General features: G+C 39.2%; 2 protein-coding genes across 2 annotated transcripts in view; one reads left to right on the top strand and one right to left on the bottom strand.

The window, feature by feature from the left end:
- The window catches only part of LOC131355114 (cilia- and flagella-associated protein 57-like), a 47091-nt gene that overhangs the window by 16525 nt on the left and 7581 nt on the right, over window positions 1–22985 (bottom strand). The window lies entirely within an intron of this gene.
- The window catches only part of arhgap39 (Rho GTPase activating protein 39), a 31982-nt gene continuing 10584 nt past the window's right edge, over window positions 1588–22985 (top strand). The window contains exons 1-3 of the mRNA XM_058393371.1: window positions 1588–1731; window positions 17315–17701; window positions 21227–22391. Of these exons, the coding sequence (XP_058249354.1) occupies window positions 1721–1731; window positions 17315–17701; window positions 21227–22391 (1563 nt within the window). The 5' untranslated portion in view covers window positions 1588–1720. The remainder of the gene's footprint in view (window positions 1732–17314; window positions 17702–21226; window positions 22392–22985) is intronic.

Below are 22985 nucleotides of genomic sequence, written 5' to 3'. Positions count from 1 at the left end.
TTGTGTTGTGTTATGGTGTGCAGGTGACATTATAAAATCTTTTTATTCGTCTTAGTATTAGAATTAGCATGCTAACTAGAGCTAGCATTATCAAGGAAAGCTAGAGTTATTACTCTATAAATGTGACCGTGGTTATTGATCTACAGACTTAGGTGGACATGGGACTTGCTTTCTGATAAATTTATCCTGGAATAAACTGATTTTCTTCTCTGTAAAATGTTGATTGTAGACCCTTATTAGAGCTTGTGCTCATCTAACAGAGGTGCTACAAAATACACACACTTTAGCACATGCTGTTAGTTTTTCACAATTAGACCAAAAGGCATTTTTATTTAATATAGAAAATATTTGTCAGAGTTTTAAGTTGAAATAAACACAAGAGGGATCCATATACATATGTATACGTATTTGTGTGACTACTAATAAATAAGGAATAAGTAATAGGCAGTCATATTAGCAGGTTAGCGTTAGCGTAGGTATAACACATCTATTAAGGAGCTAAAGCACAATGTGGCTAAATAAATTCATTCCACAATGTGACTGTTATAACACAACACATTATACATTTGTGTGTGTTACAAGTGTATTATATTTATGAAATAAAGACACGCATGGGAGAATTACATGGGAGAAAGCTATAGAAAGACCAGAGCGTCATACTAGGCTGCAGTGACATAAATAATAAATAAATAATAAGAAAAAGAATATTTATATTTATTTAATATATTTATTATTAATATATATATATATATATATATACACGTGTATATATATATATATATATATATATATATATATATATATATATATATATATATATATATATATATATATACATATATATATATATATGTTATTTAATTCTAAATACATGTAAATATACACAACAACCACAGCAATAAAAAATAATAATAAACTCTCTATGATGTTTTACAAAAAATATCTTTTTACAACAGAATGCTTCAACAAAATAATTTAGATGTGTAAATAATTTTGTAAATAAAAATACTCTCACTCTTGTACATAAACACTTTTCAAAGTGATGTTTTTTTTTTCCCATTGATAGAATGATAAGATAGGGATGGAGTTATGTTATGTTATGTTATGTTATGTTATGTTATGTTATGTTATGTTATGTTATGTTATGTTATGTTATGTTATGTTATGTTGGTGTCTTTAAAATCACTGACCAGTGGCTCAAACAAAACGAACTGGAAAGTTTTCTAACATAAATAATACATTTGTGTTGAAGTAATAGGTTAAATTATCATTTTATTATCATCCATATCTTCCATTATTTTTCCCGGTTATTGGTATTAGTAAGATTTCTTAAAACGCCTATTGCACCTTTAAATAAAACAATTCAGACAGCAAAATAATAATAATAATAATAATAATAATAATAATAATAATAATAATAATAATAATAATAAAAATAAAAATAAAACTACTACTAATAATAATAATAAGAAGAAGAAGAAGAGGAATTTGTGCTTAAAGATCGGCGTTGCACTGCTGCCATGGCAACCCGCCGGCCATCCACCATGCACAAGAGCGCAAGATGACGTCAGGTTGTCGGTGGTGACGGAGACGCGGGCGAGATACAGCGCGTGCTCCAGATATCTGTACTGCGGTGACGGAGCCCCTTTAGCACCATGACTGACGTTCTGTGGATTACCTTCTTTGGATTATAACTGGCGAAAGGAAAAGGAAGGGGACCATGGCGGAGAGGTAAATAAATAATGCCGCATTCTGCACCCGCTCATGCGGGTAATGTCAGGGATTTAGGGGGCGATGATAAGGACTGCGATAAGGGTGCTGATGCTTCTGGCGTTGTCTAGCGATGTCATATTCATTCATCCATCCAGCCATCCATCCATCTTCATATTAGTGAGGGTCGCGGTGCATCGGGAATAGCCTAAACCCTAGATAAGATGCTTCTCCACCGCAGCAGTGTCATCCTCATCATATTTTAGGGCAGTAATTAAGTTAACGCGGTGGGTGGGGATCAGACTATCGCACCGCACATCACGCATCCGTTCGTTATAAACATTAGGATGCGCTCTCTCTCTCTCTCTCTCTCTCTCTCTCTCTCTCTCTCTCTCTCGATCTACATCCATCCACACCCATAGCCACAGCTTAAGGATATCCGGACATGAGCTTCATTGTTCATTGGGTAATGATAATAGTCAAAACATGGCCTCGATTTATGCATTTGAGCGTTTAGGGCAAACGCACGCGGACGCGCGCGAGACAGAGACAGGGACAGAGAGACATGGACAGGAGGGAAAGCAGCAGCAGATTCAGCGCGAGCACGCGCTCTCTCCGTTGGAGATGGAGACAACCTGCGGCACGCCATCATACAATCATCTTGCGATCATGTACTCATAATATAACCAGGGTCTCCACGGATGCAATGCTATTTATGTTACGGGAAATATAAAATGGTTTAAACTGGGGTCAGTTACCAGTCAGAGATGTGTTCACTATGAGCATCTAAAGATAATGTCAGTTGCATAGCATTAAATAAGAGAGCTGCCCTTTCCTTCCTCTCATCCTTCCTTCCTTCCTTCCTTCCTTCCTTTTGTTTTTATGTAGAATGAATGACTTTCGGTCTTGGGTCACTGTTTTACAGCTACAGATATTATATAGGCTATGGAAGGAGCATATACTTCACTGCAATCACGTCAGTAGGTGGTGAACATCTGCTGAAGTTGAACAGACCATGGGTGTGTGTGTGTGTGTGTGTATGGATTGAAGCAGCTGCATGGGTGGATCAGTTTCCTCATTTGCTGCGTGTCCCCATACCATACCATAGCGTACTGGACCCTACCTTACTGTACCATGCCATATCATTCCATATCACACTATGCCATAAAGCCAGAGGGTATTTTTCTAACCACAATGTATCCTACGTGGGTCAAATTGCAAACCTAATCACATGGCAGGCTAGTTGATTGTGGATGAGTGTTGCAGACAGAGCCATTATGTCTAGCTAGACCTGTGGAATCACATTTAGCTCTGACTATTCATCCCAAGGTGGATAAAATCGACCATACCTTCGTCAATGTTAAACCGGCTTCCACGATTAAAAAAATGGAGTTTTCAGTTATCGTAATCTTCAACATTTTTATATTTAAACACGTCACACAAATCTGTATCGTTAAAGAACTGGGTTCGGAAATAACACGCTAGAGCAACAAATGTCATTTAAGCCTTGCTATTAGAAAGACATGACACTTCGCACTCAGTAGGCTTGGGCTGATGAGTGTTTTGATACACTTGCAGGTCATGGAACATGGAAGCTACTAAAATGTCTGCCTGGATGAAATCTGTTTCACTCTTTAAAGATTTCAGAGTGTGGTCAGGGTATTTGGATACTGGTCCAGGCAGGAGGTATACAAGAGCCCGGCATCAGAAGGGAAACCTTTCATGTGTCTCCTTTTCCTTTAAAATGTCACATTTGGCTTTAAAGACTTTTTCTTTTACCGCTGTATTGTTTTTAGCTACCAGTTCTGTCTGTTAAGATAAGATATAACAGTGTAAACGATTGCCTTTTAAGATGAATATTGGAGTACCTTTTTATGTGTATGTATGATTTAACTACAGATACAGTGGATACAGAGGCTGCAAGTCAAAACCTATTTCCTATCTTCATTCTACTGAAGAGTATTTGATAAATAACAGGGGAACTAGTTAGTTTTACATTATATTTGAGCAGGATTATTATAATTCTATCCGGACGAAATTATACAGAATTGTGTGTTTTGGTATAATTCTCGTTTTACCATCTAATTTAACACCACATTAGCCAATTAGTTACATGTCTTTTCTTGTCTTTTTTGTAGGATCAAGCACAGTTGAATGTTAAATTGGATCAGAATATCATTATTGTTCAGATGAATTCATATCACACAAAAAACACACTTGTGAACAGTTAATATTACAGATGACAAAAGAACAGAATCTAAGCAACTCATAGTAACCTTGGCTGTTGATTTCTACTTAGTAGTAGTGCACACGTCAAGGATTTGAAGTCTGTTTGACACACAGCCGAAGGCTCTTTGTAAAGACTGAAAGACAGAATAATTAAAAAAGAGTGATTTGGGTGACTTTCCAAATCCTTGACTGTCGTTACAGATACAGCTGTGGAGTGTATTAGCTCAGATCTGTAGTAACACATGATCATTGGTGTGTATTGCTTACTATTCAGAGGGTCAATAATGCTTAAATATTTATAGAGCTGTAATTTCTTTTGCACTGAGAAACGGTTAAGTAGGATGGGTAATCCGTGTAGTGCCTGATCGATACATATCTGCTTAGAAAAGAAAAAGCTTTCTGAAATTACAGGTTTTTCCCCCTTTTGCCACGATAAAGACACACAATTGTTTATATTTTAGCAGACAATTAAGTATACTACAAAGTTTTAGGTTAGCTTGCATACTGGATTTTAGATTTTCATCGGTTTTGACCTGGAAGAAAGGACAAGTGAAGGACAACCTGCTAAATTAAACACAATCATATTATGGGCTCAACAGATTTACCTGCCATTTCTAGAAGGATCTCATAGACGGTCCTTTTCCTTCTCAAGACCTTGCAAAACAGCCTTGATTTTTTTCTACATGGATTTACTCTAGCTTGCCAGATATAGGACATTCCATCATTAAACGTCGTATTTTCTTCACATTTTTCACATCTTGTGACTTTTTTTTTCATATCTGGAGTCCTAAAAAGGTGTTAAGGTAGAAAAAAAAAGCTGTGAGGATTGGAACGAATGATACTGTGTAGATTTCCTGCTACAGCGTATAATAAACCAGATCCGACAGACTCTATTTCTTAGCTATTACCAGGCATCTAGATGTTAATCTAACAACATAATGTCTTCTTGTACCGTTCTATATACACAAAAAGAGAAAAAATATAACCTGATAGAGCATCCAGAGATAAAAACCTTCATGTTTTACATTCTTTACATTCGCAGTCCTGTCACATACTGTCGACTGAGCGCTATGCAGGTTCTGTAATGTTTCAGTCACTGTTTGAAGCCTGCGCCTTTAGGATGAAAACTGATGGCTAGGTTAAAGTGAGAAGGAGAGAAAACAAGATTGGGAAGGTGTAAAGGACAGGAAGAGAAATAGAGAGTGGTAGAGAGGTAGAGGAGGGAAGACACTTATGTCGACTGAGAGGAGGAAGATGAAATCCTCATCGTTTTATGGATTGTGTGTGTGTGTGTGTGTGTGTGTGTGGGGCTCTACAGACGTAGCGTATGAGGGTCATGGATTTGCACCAACCGTGGTTGCTAGGATACTGTTAAAAGGATGCCTTTTTCCTAGTGTGGTGAATTTCATTGGCGGCAATGAGTGCAAAGCTGGCCTGAGTCACAGGTCATACACTGATGGAGGGTGATTCATGTATTTATTAACATACTCATTTAGGATGAGGGCCTGCTGGTGTTACATGCACATCGATCTATTTGTGTAGGAGAGCGAGAGCAAAATTTAAGCACAGTAACAGGGATGATGATGATAATAATAATAATAATAATAATAATAATAATAATAATAATGCTACCTCTGTTTCTCTTGGCGGAACAGGCAACCCACCTAAGGTTATGATACCTTTATTAACATTAATATGCTAGTTTTACTGTTTTATCCTGGTCAGGATTATTATTGTGGTTTCAAATTATGGGTGGTATAGAATACTGCAGGTGTGGGTGGGATTGGTCAAGAGTGTCTGTAAAAGCAAACAATTCCTTTGTGAGTGGGTGCGAGTGGGATTAAAATAACAATCCTGCTGCAAAACTGATCACAAGTAAAAATACAGTTAGCTTGGATTTAGTAAAAACAAATTATTGGCTTATTCTAATCTTATCATAAAAAATAGAAGAATATATTATTAGGAAATATTTTCTTCTCAAAGCTAGTGTGTCTGATTCTGCAGCATGTAAGTCTGTGCTATTATCAGGTCACGGCTTCAATGTGCGCTTGAACGGATGTAACAGCCTCAATAAAACGTGGTACATTGTGGAATAGCCCAGTCACTCTCTTGGGTGGATGCGTGACACAACGAGTTAGGTCTCAGATCCGCTGTGTCAGTGCAGCTTTAATACCAGCCTACAGCACAATCACAGCAAAGGAGTTTACGTTTTTATTCCCAGAAAGATGAGAAACCGTGTCTGCCGTTTTCTCCACTCCCTGTTGTGAGATTGAGGCATCACAGGAGGATAATAAACAGCCTGCATTATTTTCCCAGTCATGCTTTGTGTCTTGTTACTGGCGTTATGCTGTGGGAGTAGTGTTTTAAATGTTTGTTGAAGATTCGCTTACTCCCAGAAAATCTGTGCGATGATGATAATCATCATCATCTAACTCCATTAGGGATCTGGTAAAAAAAAGAAGTGTCCTGAATTATAAAATACAAGATCATTCATTCACAATAAGTGAACTTTTGGATTAATAAAAAGTGTATTTGTGGTAGTCTGCTCTATGGAGATACGTAACATATTCGGACCCACATTTACACCATCCGTTGTTTAAAAAGGAGATTTTTTCCTGCACTTCATGTGTCCTGTTGCTGTTGAGTGTATTATACACTATAAATATGTGCATTGATACCTGATCATCATAGCACCTATATGTGCTTGGTGAACATCCCATTCATGATTTAATCCTCATATTGCTGTTATAGCAATCTGCGCTCTTCTGGGAAGGCTTTCCACCAGATTTTGGAGCATTGGAGGGATTTGTGTTCATTCAGCTTGTTATGGAAGAGCATTAGTGTGAGGTGAGGAGGTCCCAGTTCATCCTAAAGGTGTTCAGGCGAGACGACATCAGGGCTCTCTGTGGGAAGTTCTTCCATTTCAAATATATCTTCATAGCATTTGCGTTGTGCACAGGTGCATTGTCATGGGATGTAAGTAGCTTAATAGTGAAAGGTTGTGAGTTCAAATCCCAGGTCCACCAAGCTGCCTCTGCTGGGCCCCTGAGCAAGTCTTTTAACCCTTAACTGCTCAGTTGTATAAAATGAGATAAATTGTAGGTTCATCTGGATGAGGGCGTCTGCCGTGAATGTAATGCTGAACAAGATCGGCCCTTTTACTTCTGCTCAAGGTAAATTTGAATGCTTCAGCCTACAAAGACATCCTATGTGTCATGTGTGTGTCATGACATGTATGTGTTTAAGTGTATTCATGATGAAGCCTTTATTGGTCACGTACACATTCCAGCACAGTGAGGAGCCAGAGCACAGGGTCAGCTATGGCCCAGCATGGAGCAGAAAGCCAGCGTATCAGCTTGGCTAATAATCACCATTATTGTACAGTCAGACACAATGTTAACATAGTTATCCTTAAACATTGTATAGTAGAAAGAGATGCATGAATCATACACACGTTCGGCTTGATGTTTAGAGTAACGTATCTGTGTTATTGTGTAGGAGCCAGCACACTGGGAAGCAAACAAAGCTTCACACTTGGCTCCCTCTTTGTGCAGCAACACTTGAAACACCTGCTATGCACATTACACACTCTTCAGTTTGCTTACTGAATAGATTTCATCAGGATGCATAACGAGTAGCCTGCTCATTTTTTGTTTTTTTTTAAATTTCATTTAAATGTCAGATGCAGATGCAGATACGTCGACATCATGATACGGATGACACACAGTACATGGAACAGCAGCCACGATTTCTGTACGATTACTGAGACGGACGAATGCTACAGATCTCCAATACTGGCTCCATTTTCTGTTCCTCTGAGCAGTTCACACACCGAGCTTAGCCTGTGCAACATGCCAAGGATTTTACAACTTAATTCTTACACCCCAGCATGGGCGAGTAGGAGGTGGTAAATGGACACCAGTAGGCATCCTGAATGTTACTAAGCAGTAAAGGTGTGTTAAAAGCATATTAATGACTAAAGGCATCTCGAATGAAATAATCACATTCTCACTGTACCGATGCGACGTGGCTATTTGAAGTGTGGTAGACATTCCAAGTTGCACAGTTGGATTTTTGGACACATGCATGAAGCAGATGGTCACCATTTTTAGGTCTTGAATGTCTCTGGAATGCCACATTGGAGCCAGACATCATGAACATTTGTCACATCTGCCACGCAACAGATCTTTAGATATTGTTTTTTGTGACGCGGAATTGGGCGTAAATAGTTAAGCAGCCTTGTTCCTTGATTGAACCTGTTACGGATTGCAAGCTTTTAGGTTTTAAGCTCTGCTTCATCTAGCAACGTTTGGTGCTCAGAAATGGAAAGAAAATGGCGCAGGTTTATTTTGATTCAATTCAGACTCCTATTCAGACCTCAGATCTGAATGTTTAAATGAATCTAAGAGGAAGAAACTTCCATTTCCTCACACACACACACAGGTTCATCCCTTCACCCTGGAAATTGCACTGCAGTCCTATTTTTAGCTGGTGACACATTTAATTGCTTAGAAAGAATAATGTAGTCTAATTGGGCTGGTAAATGTGAGCATTAATTAATTCTTTTATTCTTTTAATCCCTTGGGATTGCTGAGTAACACATTCGTCTCTCTTGGTGACTCCATTTTGCACCCTCCTACGCATCCACCCACACACACACACAGTGTTCCTTAGGGATGCTCTAACGTATATCATCGGCCGCTTATATTATATTGTCATCTATTGTGTAGCATGGATTATGTACATAGCTATTCATACTATGTTGATTGGTTGCGTTTATAGATAAATAAAAACTATTTTGATATATCAGATGTCATTGCTTCTAAAATGTCACCAGCGCACATATTTTTTTAAAAATGTGCCTTAAATCCATCAATCCTGAATCCTATTTTTTCCCAGTATGCCTTTTCACGCTCTAGCATGTGCTCTCTCCTGATTGGCTGCGTCTCCTGCCAGTCACTGTGAAGCCAGACTTAATTTTGTGCCTCAATTTACAGCATGATCAAGTCTGACATAACAGAGCTCTCATGCCATGCATACAAATCCAACACAGCAGGAGAATGGAGTTAACATATATTTCCAAGCGTGTTCAGCTGCTGTGCTAGCTTAGTGGGCGGCACTGGCAAATGAGACTAAGTTGGGGGACGGGGGAGGTGTTGTAAAAGAAAATGAAATATAAATAATCATAGTTATACAAGATTTATTAACAATACTATTAAAGAGAAGTATTCAAATTTTGAAGTGATTAGAAATGAAATAGAAGTGATGCTGGACATAACAGATAATAGAGAGGCGATGATGATGATGATGATGATTTAAAAAAAAATCGTCCAACCCTCCCTGTGCTGTTTAATTCGGAGAACCTTCTCGTGATTGCTCTAGCTTGGTTTAAACCCAACAAACAAAGACCTTGAAGTCTTTTGTGCACATCTTATCTTAGGAATTTACTCAAAGCGCCTTCTGTAAGACATTCATTTATCCTAGCAGTGGCAGGAATTCATTTTAGGTGGGAGAAGGAAATCTGTTAGTTTTGTGCTTTTTGTGTGAATATACATCTAAACATTAATCTTGTCATATTAATAATGTTGATGAAAAAAAAATACCTTTATGACAGTTCCACTGAAAATGATTAAAATAGAAGGAAAAAAATATTTTTATGTTATAAAATGATCAAAATCTCTAAACCTCAATGCCTCATCCTGATTGGTTAAAATTTTTACCGCAGAAAAAATAAAAATGTTATCTGACATTGAACGTGTAGTAACTGTGCTGAAATCATACAGATCATACCGTTCATATGTGCTGTGTGTTATTTTAACCATCCAGCAATAAGCATATGGACCTTGAAAATATTTCAGTGGGGGTGTTGAAACTCCACCCTGTATACCAGACATGCACAGACCCCAACAAATGACATGACACGACACACCACTAAACACAAGGGAAAAAATTCTAAACTTGTGATCTGGTACACTAAGGTCTACTCCTGTTCCTGGTGAAGTCAGTATCTTCAAAAAAAATCACACTGACAAGGTCACTGTCAAGCTGCCAGCTCATGTCTTCAATCAGTACCCTCTTGGCGGCCATTTAAGTCGTCTCCTGTTAAACACTACACTAAGGAGGTCACAGACAGGCTTTGCGGGCTGCTAGTGGTTGTAGTATCATTCAGAGTGCGTTTTTTTTTCTCCATGTCTTAGACATAAATGAGAGAAATCACAGTGACAGGATTTTTCATTTTAATACTGTTCATGGCATGTCCATCGAATTTCACGATTCATTAATAATCAATAATAATGACATTTATACACTTTATCAGGACGTTTCAGTCCATTTTAAATATCTTCACAAAAAAAACTAAACCAACCAAAAAAGTCAATGGAAAAGAGAGAGAAAATACTTCTCTTCTTTTTCTCAGCCTTTCTGTGGGGAAGTATTTCTAACTTCTGGTATGTACAGACCTTATTAAACCAATAAAACGTCTTTTTTCCCTCACGATAGAAATGGTTCTATACATTATAGACACACTGCCTGCATTTACGCTTTATCATTTTGCTGTAATTTATTTAGATTTAATTCCAATGTTTGCTATAGAACACGATCCTGACGGGAGTGGTGTATTTTTAATCTCCGGCAACCCTGTCACTAAATGTGTCTCCGCTGCTCCTCTACCAGATTGTGGGGCAGCATAAATTCTGCCCCAGTGGCTTCTATTAGTGCTTGTTGCAATTCCTATTTTGACCACTAGGTGTAACACCTCTGTGGAAGGTAGGTGAGGCAGTGAGCACACTATTCTACAACTTATATCTATATAAAAAAAAAGTGAATTTTTTAAATTAATAGTCACTAAAAAGAAGTAATTAATATTTCAGCAGAATTAAAATGTTTGCAGATGTAAATGAGGACTGCTGGTATAGAAGATATATGAGGACTTCTGGTATAGAAGATTTTCACATTTATGCTAGACAGTGGTCTACCCAGCATCAGAGACCTATTTATCCCTTGGATCGGATCCCATCCTTCCCCTAACAGCTCATTCACACGCCCGGACATGGCAGACAATCAGACTTCAGAAGAATTTTACGCCAGACGGTAAAGTCTCACCCAGTCCCTCTTGCCCATTAGCATCCATTAACTCACCATTGCTTTATGCTTTATACTCTATCTGCACTTAATCGGCTGCCAGAACCCAATTTCCAGACTTTCCAGATTCTTTATTATAGAGACAGCCTTCAGTTCAACCTGCTTCACTGTGCACATCAACCCACACCTCAACCTTATACAGTACAAGGAAAAATGTAAACATAGTTACCATAAAGTACCACAGTGTCAAGCTCATTAAATAGTACCAAATAGTAATAGAGACTTTAGGGTGGGGGTTAGCCATATGATCAATATCAAACACAAAACTTCGGTCTGATTCAAAGAATAATTTAAACGATAGCACAAATATAATCAAATTGTATATAATATACAATGAGTTTTTTGTTATGGATGTATTAGTCAAGATTAATCAAAATTAGGCCCCTAGCCCATACAACTGAACACTGAACTCCCTCAGAACCTGTGGTGTGCTATAGAGTTCAACTAACGTTAGCATTAGCAAGGGCTGTCTTGACAAGACAGTTTATCAAGAGCATTAGCATAACATCATTGCCTCGCTTTCTTAATTAGTGATTAGTGAAAATACATTTGTTGTACCACATTAGAAAAGATTACTTAGAAATTGTACCTCAAGATTAGAAAATACCTAGCATAGCTAGCATTATTTGAATGTTGCCTATTAGCTATGCTAGCTAGGTTTTTATCTACTCTGGAGGTAATATTTCGAAGTAATCTTTCCTAAAGTGGTACAGCAAACGTTTTCTCGCTAATAACTAATTAAGAAAGTAAGGCAATGACGTTATGATAATGCCCTTACTCGTTTTTCTGACCGTTCATCATTCCAACAACAATTTCATAATTTATTAACAACACTAAATAGAGAAGCTAAATGCTAGTTTACAGCAACTAAGCTGTCAGCTTCTTAGATAGTTCTTAGCTAAACATCTCCTCACAGGAGGTGTTGATTTATTGCATTAAGTGATCTATAACCATTATTTTTCTCTTATCCAAAGAGACTTGACGTCTAATCATATTGCACTCAAGTACTCTTCTTGTTACAGTGGCAGACAATAGAGGCCTATGTGCAGGCTGGATGATAGAGTTAGCATTTTAGCCTGTCAGTTTGACTATTAGCCATTCTTACTAGCCTACTATCTACATTAAACTGGTTACAAGCCCAGTTATAATGCAATAAACAGAAAAAATAATAGGCATATACTGAACTAATGAGTTCTCATGAGCTTTTAAATTGACCATCATCCCCAATGTTATTATTTTTAGCATCCTTAACTGCTTTGGGGTTTATCTAGCATTTTCTGGAAATTTCCAGATCTCTGCAATTCCTATTTGATAAAGCATCTTCTGGAGAATCAAACAGCTTCCTGTAATGTCTAACAAGGATGTAGACGCTAAAACAAGGATCTTGGACCATTTTACGCAGAACATTTCAAGATTACAATTCAAATGTTTCAGCGTTTGATAACAAAACATAGACGTTCCCATATATAACTCTCTTATAATTATTTTGCATAATTATTTAATTAATTACTAGTTATTTGGCAGAGGCAACTAGGTTTTGGTTTACTACACAGATAAATCTATTTTATGAGTGCAATATAATTTATTTAATAAATAATCCATTCTGTATGCATTAATGCAATCTAAAATGATAGCTTAGGTATATATTACAGAATATATTATAGGAATAAACTAATCAATTAAGATACATATTTCTGTGATTTTTTGTCTGACCCTTTTGGCTTTCCATATGCATCTTTAGCTTCAGATATGTGGTGAGAAGAAGCCTTTATTTATCACATGTATAGTGCAGCACTGTGATTTTTTTTCTTCGCCTATTCCAGCTCGTCTTAGGGGTTGGGGTCAGAGCAAAAGATCAGCCAGGATATGGAGCAGAGAGAATTAAGGGCCTTGCACAAGGACGTAACAATGACAGTTTGTCTGTGCTGGGGCTTAAACATGCAACTTTCTGACCAGAAAGTTGATCAGATCTTATGTCGCCTTAATATTAAACAATCAACATGGCTTGCTAAGCTAATGTAGTTAGTGTTATTCAGGGTTGGGATTGAATTTGGGCAGCAAGAATGTCTCTGTTTTGATATGGGCGTTCACAAAATAAGAAAACTGTTAGGTTGTTAGACTGAACTGCACCACAAATATCTTTTTAATCCCGAATAGATTATATTAAATGATTCATTTATTAACAAATGACATGTTTGCATGATCTTTTATGGTTTATACTTTTATTTGATGTTGTTGAACATCCTCAATATAAGTTAGTTCCTGTGACAACTTACAGTACATGTACATTTTAACAACAATAACTCATCTGGAACTCTTTTTCTCTGTTAATAAGACTAAAAAAAAGCTCATCACTTCACAAATAAACTATAAAGTGAGTAAATTCCTAATTCTAAAGAAATTAGTAGTCGGCTATTGTAAATTAATTGTATAGCTATGTTCTGTTTTTCTGTTGTAGGACAGTGTTGCTAAAAACTTAACAATGGCTTGGAAATATTATTCAAAATCTGGTATATTATTTCTCCTGAATATGAACCAAGCATATACACTATATTGCCAAAAGTATTCGCTCACCCATTCAAATAATCAGAATCAGGTGTTCCAATCACTTCCATGGCCACAGGTGTATAAAATCAAGCACCTAGGCATGCAGACTGTTTTTACAAACATTTGTGAAAGAATGGGTCGCTCTCAGGAGCTCAGTGAATTCCAGCGTGGAACTGTGATAGGATGCCACCTGTGCAACAAATCCAGTCGTGAAATTTCCTCGCTCCTAAATATTCCACAGTCAACTGTCAGCTGTATTATAAGAACGTGGAAGTGTTTGGGAACGACAGCAACTCAGCCACGAAGTGGTAGGCCACGTAAACTGACGGAGTGGGGTCAGCGGATGCTGAGGCGCATAGTGCGAAGAGGTCGCCAACTTTCTGCAGAGTCAATCGCTACAGACCTCCAAACTTCATGTGGCCTTCAGATTAGCTCAAGAACAGTGCGCAGAGAGCTTCATGGAATGGGTTTCCATGGCCGAGCAGCTGCATCCAAGCCATACATCACCAAGTGCAATGCAAAGCGTCGGATGCAGTGGTGTAAAGCACGCCGCCACTGGACTCTAGAGCAGTGGAGACGCATTCTCTGGAGTGACGAATCGCGCTTCTCCATCTGGCAATCTGATGGACGAGTCTGGGTTTGGCGGTTGCCAGGAGAACGGTACTTGTCTGACTGCATTGTGCCAAGTGTAAAGTTTGGTGGAGGGGGGATTATGATGTGGGGTTGTTTTTCAGGAGCTGGGCTTGACCCCTTAGTTCCAGTGAAAGGAACTCTGAATGCTTCAGCATACCAAGACATTTTGGACAATTCCATGCTCCCAACTTTGTGGGAACAGTTTGGAGCTGGCCCCTTCCTCTTCCAACATGACTGTGCACCAGTGCACAAACCAAGGTCCATAAAGACATGGATGACAGAGTCTGGTGTGGATGAACTTGACTGGCCTGCACAGAGTCCTGACCTCAACCCGATAGAACACCTTTGGGATGAATTAGAGCGGAGACTGAGAGCCAGGCCTTCTCATCCAACATCAGTGTGTGACCTCACAAATGCGCTTCTGGAAGAATGGTCAAAAATTCCCATAAACACACTCCTAAACCTTGTGGACAGCCTTCCCAGAAGAGTTGAAGCTGTTATAGCTGCAAAGGGTGGACCGACGTCATATTGAACCCTATGGATTAGGAATGGGATGTCACTTAAGTTCATATGCGAGTCAAGGCAGGTGAGCAAATACTTTTGGCAATATAGTGTATACCGATCAGCCATAACATTATGGTCACCTGCCTAATATTGTGTTGATCACCCTTTTGCTGCCAAAATAGCCCTGACCCATCATGCACTGTGTATTCTGACACCTTTCTATCAGAACCAGCATTAACTTCTTCAGCAATTTGAGCAAAAGCTGTTTGTCTGTTGAATCGGATCACACGGGTCAGCCTTCTCTCCCCACATGCATCAGTGAGCTTCGGCCATTCATGACCCTGTCACCGGTTCACCACTGTTCCTTCCTTGGACCACTTTTGATAGATACTGACCACTGCAGACCGGGAACACCCCACAAGAGCTACAGTTAGAGATGCTCTGATCCAGTCGTCTAGCCATCACAATTTGGTCCTTCGTCAAACTGTCTCAAATCCTTACACTATTTTTGCTCATAATGTTATGCGGTGTATATGCCCTTAAAATACACAATCCAGATTTATGAAATAGTCAATAAAATCCTTGTTGATGTTTCTAAATATAATTCCACTAAATCATCCACGACATCCATTTTTTTTTATCAGTACCTGGGGAAAAAATGGGAACAGAAGCTCAAAACCCACCAAATGTAAATATCAATATCTGAAAGATGCCAGCAATATGATCAAGCCAAAAGATAACGGGAATGCTGTTGTTACTAATTTCTATCTTCTTCTCAAAATACACAAAGAAACCAATCCGGTATAATCTAATTAACTTGTACACCGATCAGGAATAGCATTATGAGCACAGACGGCCAAGGTGGCCAAGGCTCATTGATGCACGTGGTGAGCGAAGGCTAGCCAGTGTGATCCGATCCAACAGACGAGCTACTGTTGCTCAAATTGCTGAAGAAGTTAATGCTGGTTCTGACAGAATACACAGTCTATGACGGGTCAGGGCTGTTTTGGCAGCAAAAGGGGGACCAACACAATATTAGGCAGGTGGTCATAATGTTATGCCTGGGCAGTGTATCTGTGCAGCCTTATAAGCTGTAACTTGCAAGATATACTAATATAATTTCTCACCTCGATACGTTGTGTCTGTTTATTAACTCCTTTCAAACCAATACTGCTATAAACTCATTTAAAAGTAGAGAAGCAGAAATGAACATGGCTCAGATTTTGTTTTTGAGAAGGTAACAATAGCTGAGAAGCTTCTAGATAAAAAGTTGACAGGTTGAACCAGGTGTTTTCGGTGGTTTTTACCCATCGAATGCAGCTTCAAATCAAGTTGTAGCTTCACCTCAAATGCAGTATTATATTTTGGAAAGGGAGTGAAGGAGAAAAAAAATCTTTACTGTCTTTAAAAGCATCTATTATATTGATTAGAGGTCAATCTTGTGGATATTAATTGATTAAGCAGGAAGAACAGCAGATTTTAAGTCCAGCTTCTGAATGAATTGAGTTTGTGGATTAAACCACATAATCTTTGATCTTTGAATAAATATGATATGGTTGGTGAGTCTCTTTATTTTTTCCGCCGTATATTTAAACAGAAATGGAGATAAATAAGTTAGAAAACAGTTATAAGTTACTCCTTATACACTGAAATGAAGGCAGCTTGATAGTGGATGTGATGCTGAGCTTGCAGCTGGAGCGTGGGAGTTAGTGCAGTAGATTTCAGTAATGATTGTAGGTGTATTAAAGAGTTCAGCCCAGTATACCAGGTCACACAAACAAGACCTTTCGGATAAAAGTCATTCATCGGCTGTACAAGCTGTAGGAAGTGAAACCAGTGTATGTATGAAATGATATTACATTCGTTTCAATGGAGATCCACTTTTTAATCGTGCATGAGAACTTAATAGGTCGCTTTATAGGTTTTTGTCTTTAGCAAATAACACAGTGTGTCACTAACGCCACACTGGGTGCTGTAATAAATGCGTCCATGCTTGTGTTTATTAAACTGATCACTGACATGTAGTGTTTTGATAGTTAGTCAGATCAAATGATCAATGACTAGATCAGTCTGTTGCATCAGCATGGTTAATGAAATATAGATTCCAAAGCAAGTATTCATGACCTTTTTTTTTTACACTCTAATTGTATTTGCCCGTCTCTAGGTCACAAAATATCGATTCACAGACTATATTCTACTTACACTCAGTGCTTTACATATGGAGCGGACAGAGAGGAAGTCTGAAATGATCCAGCTCTCTATTACACTTTAGACATTCAGCAGGATTAAATTACCCTCTGTCTCTTCCCATGCTCACGTTAGATCAGCCTTGTTAAACATTCGATTAGAAAAATTGTATTGAGAGATTCAGGGATTTGTATGAATAAATAATTACTAATGCATAAAAAGAATATTGAGGAAATATAGATATCAACCCATTTCTGACTCACTTGAACCAGACAAAGCTAGCTATTCCTTTTTGCGTTCCATTATCATGATTTTTTTTTAAATAAACATGCTTTTCATGTCTCTTTTGATGTCCTGTGTTCAGGTTGGAATGGGTGGAGATCATCGAACCTCGCACACGCGAGCGCATGTATGCCAACCTGCTGACGGGCGAGTGTGTGTGGGATGCACCAGCTGGTGTGCACATCAAACGCAGCGGCCCAGACCAGTGGTGGGAACTGTTCGACTCGAACACCTCACGCTTCTACTATTACAATGCCTCCACCCAACGCACTGTCTGGCACCGCCCACACGGATGCGACATCATCCCCCTCGCCAAGCTCCAGACGCTCAAGCAGAACACAGACACGCCGCTTCCTGTTGCTTCGGTGATCAGTGGATCGGCTGACAGCAGCCCTGCTCGCAGCGCTGTCAGTACCACATCTTCACAAGAGCAGGAGGATAAAACAGCTCCCAGAGAGGAAGGAGAGAGGTGAGAGAGAGAAAGAGAATGACAGCAGCTTTTGATCTTAAATTAACACCCAATATTAATAAAAAATAATTTATACTGATATGCACTTTGCCCAGATTATACTTAAATTATTTAAAAATGTTTGCCTGGGAATGAGCCATTTCCCAAAATCACTAAACCTACTAAACCTGACACCATCTTTATCTCCACCAAATATTTATATCTGTGTATTTGTCTATATACACTGTTTTTGGGCACCCCTTCAAATAAGTGAATTCAGGTGTTGTTTTTCAGGGGTTGGGGTCGGCCCCTTAGTTCCAGTGAAAGGAACTCTTAATGTTTCAGTATACCAAGACATTTTGGACAATGCTTTTGTGGAAACAGTTTGAGGATGACCCCTTCCTGTTCCAATATGACTGCACACCAGTGCACAAAGCAAGGTCCATAAAGACATGGATGAGAGAGTTTGTTGTGGAGGAACTTCACAGAGTCCTGACCTCAACCTGATAGAACACCTTTGGGATGAATTAGAGTGGACACTGTGTGCCAACATTTCTCCAACATGACCTCACAAATGCACTTCTAGAGGAATGGTCAAAAATTCCCATAAACACACTCCGAGTTGAAGCTGTTATAGCTGCAAAGGGCGGGCCAACTCCATATTACATTCATGTGCATGTGAAGGCAGATGTCCCAGTTTTGATTTGGCTCACAGTCTTCGCTCTAATTCATCCAAGGTGTTCTATCAGGTCAGGACTCTGCAAGCCAGACAAGTGGTGTGCACTGGTGTACAGTCATGTTGGAACAGGAAGGGGTCATCCCCAAACTGTTCACACAAGTTGGGAGCATGTAATTGTCTAAAATGTCTTGGTATGCTGAAGCATTAAGAGTTCCTTTCACTGGAACTAAGGGGCCGAGCCCAACACCTGAAAAACAACAGCTGAATTCACTGATTTGGAGGGGTGTCCCAAAACTTTTGGCAGTATAGTGTAAATAGACAAGGCCCACTACCACTATGTTCCCAGAAACATTAGGGAAAAAAAACACTGGGTGAAAAATGGCAGCGCTGTCAATGAATTTTGAATCAGACATTTGCTCATCACTCGAGTATATAATTGGTCAGATATTATTCACAGCTATTATTTATGATTGTACCTGCCCCTGATATTTTTTAATGAGTCTAGTTGGATCTGCTTCCTAAAATATGAATGAATTTGTATCCTTATTTAAAGCATCATGACCCTGACAAGTCAGCGGATGCAGTAAATACAATGTAAAGTGCCAAACAGGGCATTTTGCTTTGTGTGTGTGTGTGTCCTGTAAAATGGCATTATATAGTACTTCTGGAAATGGCATAATATGGAACATTCTGGAAAGGTTTCTATCATCTTCTGTCTAATGTGACCGAGTAAACAAAGCTAACTATGACGTCTTTGACGTCCTGAATCAAGAACCTGTTAGGCCACATTTGACAATAATATTTTATGAGATTTCTATGAGATAAAGATTTATATGTGTTACATTCCAGAAAGATCAGAAAGCTTGGTAACATGCTAACAGATTCTTTTATCAAAACTGAGACACACTTAGAGAGAAATACAAGCACAATGAATAAAAGGATTCAATCATTATTATTGTGGAGAAATCAGCAGCTATTTATCTATCTATCTATCTATCTATCTATCTATCTATCTATCTATCTATCTATCTATCTATCTATCTATCTATCTATCTGTCTGTCTGTCTGTCTGTCTGTCTGTCTATCTGTCTGTCTGTCTGTCTATCTATCTACACACAAATAAGATTACAAAATAAAAAAATTGAAAAAATTAAATGACATAATCTCAGTGAAAAACAAATAAAATCCTGTTAAAGGCCACACATATAGCTACACGGCTGCAAATATACCACAGATTATCTGCAATAATATAATGGATTTAAAATTCACTTCGCTTCAGCGCTTATATAAAGATTCAGGGAAACGAGGGGGGGGGTTGCTGATTGTGGGTGACAGATAGAGCGAGAGTGAGGGAGAAAGAATGTGTAAATTGATTAGCAGCTCAGATACCATGAATTATTTATGACTAGAGAGTAACAGTGGTCCCTTTCTACGAGTTTCTTTCTGGAGAAAAAAATGGAATTAGAAAGGGAGAGAGAGTGCATGAGAGATGAGCTGCCCAACTTCTAAATGAAGCACACACACACACACACACACGTTCTTACACTCTCTGACACAGTCTTGGCTGTGTCAGCAGGTCTGGTCATGGGGAGTTCTCAGGCTGTAAGAAAGTGCTGAATTGATTTCAGACTACTGTTTCACTGCTTTACTTTAATACCAAGAGGCAAAGGCCTTCTCTATACACTTTAATCCCTGGCAAGAACTCTTGGATTTGTATAGACAATGGCGCTGATTCATCAGAGCTGCATCTGATCGTAAAACGAACATGCGCATATTTCCAAGACCGCTCTGGAAAAATGCTTCATTTGCAGTTAAATAATTAAAAATTAAATCATCACATATAAGGGTTTTATGTCATTAGTAATTGTTAATGGCTGAACGTCTTTATAAGCTCGTTAGTTGTGTGAATGAGTAATCGGTGCATTCATGTACAAGATCCGCCGTGAAAGCTCTGACCTGGATGTGTGACATTCAGTCAGACAGCTCAGAGAAGTACAAATGTCAACACACAAATTATTATTAACTCACGACAGACCAGACATCAATTTATCTGGGTTGGTTTAATCTGTTTCTTTATGCATTTTATTTATAGTAAATAAATAGACAGGTGAACAGGTGAAGTGAATAACACTGATTATCTCCTCATCATGGTACCTGAACATTTTGTCCTCAAAGTTGATGTGTTAGAAGCAGGAAAAATGGACAAGTATAAGGATTTGAGCAAGTTTGACAAAGGGCCAAATTGTGATGGCTAGACCACTGGATCAGAGCATCTCCAAAACTGCAGCTCTTGTGGGGTGTTCCCGGTCTGCAGTGGTCAGTATCTATGAAAAGCATCCTTTAAGTCCTGTAAGTCTTTTATGTCCTGTAAGTATCCTTTAAGTCCCCACCTCGCAACTTACAGGACTTAAAGGATCTGCTGCTAACATCTTGGTGCCAGATACCACAGCACACCTTCAGGGATCTAGTGGAGTCCATGCCTTGATGGGACAGGGCTGTTTTGGGACCAACACAATATTAGGCAGGTGGTCATAATGTTATGTCCGATCGGTGTACTTGCAAAGGACAAACATATGAACCATCCCTTTGTTACAATTCAGTTGTCTTCATTTTTAAAATGTTTATATTTTATTTCAATTTGTTATCATAATAATTGTAATAAACATAATACTATACTGTATGGACAAAAGTATATGGACACCCGAGCAATCACAGCTATCTTGTTACTTGTCCCCATTTAGAGTGGCAACATAGAGTAAGGGTGTGATGTTCGGGAGGTCTATATATTTTTCAGCTTTTATTGTGCCATAATGAAAAAAAGATGTAACTGTAACCTAAAAAAACCTCTGTCTCTATTTATTCATCAGTTTCAGATGGGGAACGACAAGCAAGGACAGGATGTTGATTAAAGTATCTGACAGGGAGCCCAGCTACCTATCACAGGGCAATGGTTATTCCAGCTCTTCCCCACGCTCCAGACGTTCATCTAGTAACACTCTTCCTGAATCCGAAACCACTCCCCATGCTTTGCCCGACCGACGGCAAACACAATCTCCTTTTTTGAAGAGAGCCGATTTTGGAGGGACTCAGAGGCGTTGTTCAGGTGACTCTCAGCCTCCTTCGCCACGCTACGCTTATGAACCCCCGCTCTATGAGGAGCCTCCTTCTGAGTACCAGTCCCCGCCTATTTATGAAGAACCACCCACTGATATGCATTGTGACCCTGGCCTTTATGCCTCAGATAGGTCACCAGCACGCAAGCCTGGCCTTTACCATTCTCCTAAACAGAGCCCGTCTCCTTATGGTCAGCTGGTGTTGACCAGACAAAGAGGCTCCACTCCTGAGAAGATCTCCAACCAAGCAGAGCGGGACTACAGTTTTAGTGGGCGGGATTATAGTTCTGCAGGGCGGGACTATAGCTCTAGTGGACGGGACTACAGCTCAGGTGGGCGTGATTATAGCTCCGGTGGGCGGGAGTACAGTGCAGCAGGGAGGGAGTATGTCAAGCAGCTTGTGTATGTAGAACAGTCAGGGTCTTCTCCCAGGTTCCGGACAACAGACCGTTTTTTAAACTACGGGAAAGCTGCACAGGGTGGTCTACCTGCCGGTATGTGTTATGGTGGCTCTTTTACTCTCCAGCATAGCCACGATGGTGGTGGCGGTAATCGAAAACGTAAAAATCGCAAGCCCTCCTTGCCTGGAGGGGAGGGAGAGAGTCTTGGGGCAGGAGTAGGAGCAGTACACACACAAGCACTGCTCGCCTGGGAAGCGCAGCAGCTCATGCAACAGCGTGGAGGTGGTGCCTTGGGAGGCAGTACTAAGGATGGGTATGAAAGCGATGGTGCAACACCTTTGCCACTGCCAGGTCCTGTGGTACGGGCATTCAGTGAAGACGAAGCTCTGGCTCAGCAGGACTGCCACTGGAAACGCACCACATTAGACAGACTTGCGTTTCCTCAAACGCTGTTAGAGAAGAGTCTGTCTGTACAAACTAACCTGGCATCACCTGAGCCTTACCTGCATCCCTCACAGGTATAACACACACACACACATAAGCACATGAAAACTCATAATCTTGTAATAGTTTTGTTTTGTTGCCCACAAATACAGTTTCCTTACACATCATCATTACACGTCTAATCGCTAGTGACATAATGTTCTTTTTGGGTTTTTTGGTGCCCATTTTGTCTTGTATCACAAATATTCAATAAACACACACACACATAATACACACTCTATAGACCAGACCCTAGACTGGAAGAGGTGTGGAAAATCAGAGGCTCATTTCAAGGCACTGTTTGTCGTGCCAGGCATTCATTAGTGTCTTTTCATTTTAGAGCTATCTGACATTCCAGTGTTCCCTCTAGCGTTTTTCTCTTTTATACTCACACGCACACACACACACACATACACACACACACACACATACACATACACACACACAATTAATCCTGTCTACAGTCAGTGCTAGAGTCCTGCAGCAGTAATCACATCTTTAAATACTGATTTGAAAAGTAAATCTGATTACATTTACAGGTTTTTTTTACATTCATTTTAATTTAATTCTGGGAAATTAAGGAATTTGTATAGTTCTATCTCATACGTTCTACATATAGTTCTAATACA

The sequence above is a fragment of the Hemibagrus wyckioides genome, linkage group LG06 (assembly GCF_019097595.1).
Source record: "Hemibagrus wyckioides isolate EC202008001 linkage group LG06, SWU_Hwy_1.0, whole genome shotgun sequence".
Taxonomy (NCBI): domain Eukaryota; kingdom Metazoa; phylum Chordata; class Actinopteri; order Siluriformes; family Bagridae; genus Hemibagrus; species Hemibagrus wyckioides.
This window is presented reverse-complemented; position numbering and strand designations above follow the sequence as displayed.